At 35.7% G+C, this 7,798-nt stretch overlaps 1 protein-coding gene across 1 annotated transcript; it reads left to right on the top strand.

Moving 5' to 3' along the window:
* The first annotated feature begins 245 nt into the window (after positions 1–245).
* Positions 246–3,410, top strand: LOC130950242 (uncharacterized). Its single transcript, XM_057878763.1, has 3 exons — positions 246–993; positions 1,084–1,931; positions 2,184–3,410. Exons 1-3 carry the CDS (start codon positions 246–248, stop codon positions 3,408–3,410), a joined length of 2,823 nt encoding a protein of 940 aa, XP_057734746.1.
* The last annotated feature ends 4,388 nt before the right edge of the window (positions 3,411–7,798 follow it).

Raw genomic sequence — 7,798 nt, 5'->3', positions numbered from 1 at the left:
GAGACTGTATTCTCATTTGTATAGTTTTGAGATTTTTCACTGTAGTTGAGTAATTTTCAATTCCATTTCTTCTCCCAAATCTCTTTCTCTGTTTTGTGCTCAGTGCTTCACCAACTACACTTTAACATGGTGCGATGAGCGTGGAGCTTGCTGAGGGCACCTGAGATTGGGATCGAAGGAGGAACTCAACGTTTCAGGCTTGAACATCACAAACGCAAGCTCTGAGAACGCAAAGCGTGCAGTGAATGGATCCAGTTCGTGACACTGCCGGCGCAAATTCGCAAGCGCGATCGCCATTGGAGAACCTTGATCCACATGGAATTTCTGCATTTTTGAGTCAACTTTCTGCCATTCATGCTCACGTGAGTCGGAATAGTGGAGGATTCAATCAAGATCCTTCCAATCACTTCTTCTTGCATCCGTCTGAAAATTCAGGTATTGCTATTACAAATGTCATTTTTAATAGAAAGAATTATGGAGATTGGAGTAGATCTATGGTTAGGACTCTGAGATCTAAGAATAAGATCAAATTCATTGATGGTAGTTTACCTAGACCTGAGATACACGATCCTTCTTATGAAGCTTGGGAGCGTTGCAATACCTATGTAGTTGCATGGTTAAACCTTAGTCTGAATTCTGATATTGCTCAAAGTGTAAGCTGGAAAAATGTGGCATTAGATCTCTGGGATGAATTGAAGCATAGATACTACCAAGGGGATAAATTTCGAGTAGCCAAATTACAGGAAGATTTGTATGCTCTCAAACAGGAAGATATGAATGTGACTGCATATTTCACTGAATTGAAGAAGATGTGGGAGGAATTAGACAACTTTAGAACAATTCCTTCATGTAGTTGTGGAAGAGATTGCAATTGTGGATTAGCTGTTGTAAGAAATTTTAGAACGGAAGATCAAATAACACGATTTCTTAGAGGACTGAATGAACAATATGCTGGAGTAAGGTCTCAGGTCATGCTTATGGATCCGCTTCCAAGTCTGAATACTGTTTTCTCACTTCTCACATAACAAGAAAGATAATTCTAGAACCTTGATTTTACCTCAGATAATAAACTCATTGCAACAGCTCAATCCGCCACTCTCTTGAACACTGCAGAAGATTCACACAGCAGAGGAAGAGGGAGGGGCAGAGGAGGCAGGAATCAAGGTTTTGGAAGAGGTCAAGGAGGACGAGGCAAGATGTGGTGCTCCCATTGTGGTAAGTCTGGACATACCATCGACACATGCTATAAAAAGCATGGATATCCACCACATATGCAGCAGAGGCACAACACTGCAATCATGAACATTAGTGCATCAGATTCTGAGGGAAGAAATGAAAATCTCAGATTTTCTTACAATGGAGAGAGCAGTGGGTCACAGATTTTTGATTTCACACCAGAACAAAAATCAGCTTTGCTAGCACTTCTCAACAAAGAAGATCAGAAACCAAATCATAGTGCTCAACCACACACTCTAGAGCCTTTACCAACACCTCATCCAGGTAGTTTGGTACATGTCATGCATTTTAGATCAAGCATACTTGCATTAAATGTTTCAAATAAAAAATATGCGCCTTGGGTGGTGGACACAGGGACTATAGACCATGTGTCATACTCACTCAATGATTTTCAGTCATATCATGAAATAGCTCCAATTCTTGTCAAATTGCCTAATGGTGCACTAGCCATTAGCAAAATTGCTGGAACTATTTTCTTTTCAAAGAACTTATACCTTGTTGATGCATTGTATATACCTTCCTTCAATTTCAAGCTGATTTCTGTTTCCAAGGCCACATCTCATTTGCATTGCCACATGAACTTTGATGACAAATTGTGTAAGATTCAGGATATCAGCTCGGAGAAGGTGATTGGTGCAGCTAAGGCATGTGAAGGACTTTATGCACTGAATGCTGAGGCAGTGAGACCTGAATTTGTACAGGCAGCAAGCTTCATGAGTTTTCCTAAACCTGAAATAAAGGGAATAAATCTCTGGCACTTTCGGTTAGGACATTTGTCTTTAGATAGATTGAATGCTATGAAATCTGATTTTCCATCCATTAACGTTCATAAGTATTTTTTAAACATTGTTGATGCTAAATTACGATTTAAGTGGACTCATTTAATGAAAACAAAAACATAAGCAAGCAAACTAGTTCAGAATTTTATTCAATTTGCAAAAGTGCAGTTTGGCAGCCAAGTAAAAGTCATTAGAACAGACAATGGACCAGAATTTTTAATGCCTCAGTTTTATACAGAAAATGAAATTCTTCACCAAACATCATGTGTTGAAACCCCTCAACAAAATGGCATTGTTGAGAGGAAACATCAACACTTGTTGGCTGTCACTCGTAGCTTGATTTTTCAGTCTGATATACCCAAATGTTTTTGGAACTTTGCTCTTTTGCATGCAGTTTACATCATCAATCGAATTCCAAGCACCTTCTTGCAAAACAAGTCTCCATTTCAACTTCTTTACCAAACCTTTCCTGATCTTTCAGATTTAAAAATCTTTGGATGTCTAGCCTATGCTTGCACTATAACAGCTGGAAGACATAAGCTAGATCCAAGGGCTCGAAAATCCATATTTCTGGGATTTAGGGAGGGTGTTAAAGGATTCGTATTGATGGATTTAAAGACAAGACAGATTTTCATTTCCAGAAATATGCATTTCTATGAAGATCACTTTCCTTTCCACACACAAACAACCTCAAACACCTTTTCACAAAATTCTGCATCAGTAGGTTACAATTCACATCATGACCCTCTTTCTTATGACCTATTTCCACATGCTGTACCTCATACACAGTCAACACCTTCACACACCACACACAATGAAAATTTAAATTCACAAATTAATTCTTCACATACTGATGAAAGTGCTGAGGCAGCCTCCACTTCCTCCCTTCATCATGATCCTAAACCTGTTGTGCAAAGGAGGTCCACAAGAATCAGGAGTCGCCCTTCGTATCTTCAAGATTATCAGTGCCTAAATATCACTTTCAATCTTGGCCATTCCACACAATCTCAGTGTAAGTATCCCCTATCAAACTTTCTATCATATGATAAATTTTCACCATCACATAGAGCATTTTCGATTGCATTATCCACAAACACTGAACCCAAGCACTATGAAGAGGTAGTCTCTCAACCTTGTTGGAAAAAGGCTATCCAATCTGAACTTGATTCTCTAAATGAAAGCAAAACCTGGAAGCTCACTACTCTACCAGTTGGTAAGAAGGCCATAGGGTGCAGGTGGGTTTTCAAGGTCAAATACAACCCTGACGGTAGTATTGAGAGACATAAAGCACGCCTTGTGGCAATCCCTGGCATTTACTATCGAGACACCTTCAGTCCGGTTCTCAAGCTAACAAGTCTTCGCATTGTTCTTGCTTTGGCAGCAGCTAATAACTGATTTTTAAAACAAATAGATGTGAACACCGCATTCCTTCATGGAGACTTAGATGAAGAAGTCTATATGACACCTCCACCAGGGCTCTGTGTTGATAAGGGTCAAGTTTGCAAATTGAAAAAGTCATTATACGGCCTGAAGCAAGCTAGCAGGTAGTGGAACAACAAACTCAAGTCAGTACTAATTGAGCTTGGATACAAACAATGCAGATCCGATTACAGCTTGTTCACCAAGCATTCCGATCATAGTTTCACAACAATATTGGTCTATGTGGATGACCTAGTGTTGGCTGAGAATGATATGGTTGACATTGACAACATTAAGAGAGTGTTGGATGATCGATTTCGCATAAAGGACATTGGGGACCTAAAATTTTTCCATGGATTCGAGGTGGCCCGATCAAACAAGGGAATTGCATTATATCAAAGGAAATATGTAGTTGATATACTCACAGATTTTGGGTTTATTGATTGTAAGCCAGTCTCCACCCCCATGGATTATAGTGCCAAGTTAGGACAGGATAGTGGCACATTACTCCCAGATGTTACAGGATATCGCAAATTAGTTGGGAAGCTGCTATACTTGACAAATACTCGTCCGGACATTAGTTTTGCAATCAGTAGACTTAGTCAGTTTCTTGACAAGCCCACCAACGCTCATCTCCATGCAGCCCATAGGATTTTAAGGTACCTAAAGTCTGCTCCTGCACAGGGGCTCTTCTTCCCTGCCTCCTCTGACCTGTGTATCACTGGCTTTTCAGATTCGGACTGGGCTGCATGTTCAGATACCAGGCGTTCTACTTCAGCCTACTGTTTCTATCTTGGCTCATCTTTGATTTCTTGGAAGAGCAAAAAGCAATGTACTGTTTCATGCAGTTCAACAGAAGCCGAGTATCGTGAATTGGCTGCAGCAACCAAGGAAGCTATTTGGATGGGGTATCTCCTGCATGATCTAGGCATACCACTGACAAAGCCGATTAGTATTTTCTGTGATAGTCAATCGGCTATTCATATCGCTTCGAATCCTGTGTTCCATGAAAGGACCAAGCATATTGAAGTCGATTACCATGTGGTTAGAGATAAGTTCATGGAGGGATACATCCATTTGCTGCAAATTTCCACCACTGATCAAGTCGCTGATTTACTCACTAAGCCTCTGCCTCCAGCAACCTTCTCCACCCTTCATCGCAAGTTAGGACTGTTAGACATCTACACTCCCAACTTGAGGGAGGGTGTTACTTGATAAGAAGGCTCTCACTCTCCTTAACTTACTATGCAGCACCTTAACTTACTATGCAGCTTATGTAGATAAGTATAGCTCTTATGCCTGCACAATTGGTGTGACTGAATTATGCAGATTAGAATAGTCTAGTTAGTTACATTTCACTAGTATATAAGAGACTGTATCCCCATTTGTATAGTTTTGAGATTTTTCACTGTAGTTGAGTAATTTCCAATTCCATTTCTTTTTCCGAATCTCTTTTTCTGTTTTGCGCTCAGTGCTTCACCAACCACATTTCAACAATAATTCTGCTGTTAGATTATTTTTTCTATCTGTCTCAATTATTATCTTGTTCTTACTGAGGTTAGATATGTAAAGCTTTTCATAAACTATGAGTTCAACGAAATAATTTGTTTCACTTATAATAATTATAAGTGTATTTATTTAATCCAAACACATTTAAAAAAATATATAATTTTTTATAAAAGTATATAAAGAATACAAAAATATGCATAAAAAATAATATTATAAATAAAAATACTAAAATCTAATATATATCACACAAAATGAAAAATTTCGAGCACTAGCTGGGTAAATTCATGACCGCACACATATGATACTTATATATTTAATGCATATACGATTATTTGTGTAATTATTATTAATTATAAATAGGCATATTTTAGGTTTGTATAAGTGTTTTTAATACCTTCACAAATTATATTTAAAAAACTAGGTACATATAAAAAATGGCACTTTATATTTATTTATATTTACATGTACTGTTTTATTTTAATTTTAATATAAATATGTGATTAATAACTTATTTTTTTGTACAGATGCAATATGATTATAAATCATTTTCATCATTAACGCTATGGATATTAGTCAATAATTCTGTTATTAGTTTATCTTTTCTATCTGTCTTACTTACGATTACCGATCTTAGATAAGTGAAGTTGACTGGACTATGAATCTGAGAGATTTTTATATTGAGTTTCTTTTTATTCTATCTCCCATCTATCTATTCCAATTTTTTTCTTTAGTTATTCACTAGAATAATTATGATCGGGAAGTTAATCTGGGACAAGTGTTTGAATCTATTATGACATAAGATATAGGCGCTCAACGAACCTTTTTGAATCCTCTAAAACTCCTTCTGGACTTTGAATTTCAATTCAATAATTTTTTTGTGCAACCTAGGCTAGGGGATTCAGATTTGAATTTGAAATTCAAAGATGGAATTTATTTTATGTCTGTCTTATTAAATAATTTAATAGAAGAGATTATTATGCACTCTATTTCCAATTACGTGAGCAGTCATCAGCATTGCTAGAGGCCATACTGCTATTTTTAGTTTTTTTGAGTTTCACTTTTAGTTTGAATAACAGAAAAAAGGCAAATTCTCTGCTGTATTCACATACCATTTATTTCTACAAAATACGAGACGAAAAAGAATGATTTTTTTAGAAGGGATATAATGGAATTTTTGGATTGACTATTACTATAGCCTAATATATTTATATAATAGATATATAGAATATTATTCTAAATTTTCAGTTTTATTGGATGGACTGATGTAGACAACAAACATTTAAATACATTAAATATACATTTAAATAAAATATGCATTAAATATTCTAAACTAAATATTAAATATAATAATATATAAATAAGATTATTTAGTAAGATAAATATAGTAAGATAAATATGAAATATAAAAATAAATATGGAAATAATATATATTAAGATATAAGGGTATATAAAATAATATAAATAGACTAAAAAAAATAGTGTTTTTGTTAAATTAAGAACGCCCTGTGATCTTCAACCAATTCTGTGTTTCAATATAATTATCGGGGGTAAGGGCTATAGCTTGTTTCCAATATTCAGCGGCTTGATCAAACCAAGCCTCAGCAATTTCGGAATCTCCCTGTCGAATGGCCTGTTCTCTGCGGTCGGAATAGGTGAGTAAATTCCTTTCTTTAGAACCGTACTTGAGAGTTTCCTGCCTCATATGGCTCAGCAGTCAATTGTTCCATTTTTCTGGAATTAACCAAAAGAAAATGGAATGGGTTAATTACATGAGTTTCAAACTTGAATTTTGATTAAAAAAGGGTTTCATCTCTTTTTCTTTTTATTTTTATAGTTTTATCTTTTTTTCTACCTTCCGAAAAATAACACATCTACATTAACACTCTCTAATTTTTTGAAAGGTAACTATCTCAATTTCATATATCATATACTTTCTAATATGACATTTCTATGAAGATTTATTGCACTTGTGATAATTATGAATGTATCTCTCCAATCCAAATAAATTTAGAGAAATATGTAATTCAAAATCTTGATCAAAGTATATAAAAGTACAGAGAGTACACATAAAGAATGTTTGAACATAGAAAACGAGATACACAGATGGGATAGAGTTAGATAATATTTTCACACAAAGATCTGCAAATTTAGAATGAAAAAGAACATCAACGTTTGGAGAGTGAATCTTTTATTTATTTTGTGAATAATTTACTAGAAGATGTGTGAAAGAAAGAATTGTTTAATCTGTTTAAGTAGATAGGACGGATAAAACATATATTTATCTCGTAAGGAGAGGTTTGAAAATATTCATTTGTCATTTGTTTGTGTTCATATGGTACACTACTGAAAGAATGTGCATTGAAAGCAATAAATGAAATAAACCGAATGCGGACTAAAGAGATTTATGTGAGAGAGACTAAGTATAGGAGGAACGTCCATGTCAAGGCAAATAAGAAGGATGCAGATTCTATGGGATATCATTTAAAATTCCCAGTTTAATGATTTGTGTAGATTCTATGAGGTCTCATTTAGGTAGTGATGAAGGAGTAAGCTTACTCAGACGATACCAAGAGGAGCTTGACACAGGTAGGGAGGATCGCCGTGTTTTTTTGTGGGAGAGAGGCATGCTTTCGGACGCAATGACGGTGCTATTGCAGTGACATGCGACGGTGAATACTTAGACTTGGTAAAACTTTTTGATGCTTATGCTTTTTAAAAGCACAAAATCCTCATTTTGAAAAGTAAAAGTATTACCAAACAAAACCTTAATCCTGCATCTCCATAAGGCTATGTTGGTGGCTGTCGTGGGGAAAGTGACAGAGATATTGTGCCATCTATAAACTCCACAAAATTAG

This window comes from Arachis stenosperma, chromosome 9 (genome assembly GCF_014773155.1).
Source record: "Arachis stenosperma cultivar V10309 chromosome 9, arast.V10309.gnm1.PFL2, whole genome shotgun sequence".
Lineage (NCBI taxonomy): Eukaryota > Viridiplantae > Streptophyta > Magnoliopsida > Fabales > Fabaceae > Arachis > Arachis stenosperma.
The sequence above is the reverse complement of the archived record's forward strand: the minus strand, read 5'-3'. Positions and strand labels throughout refer to the sequence as shown.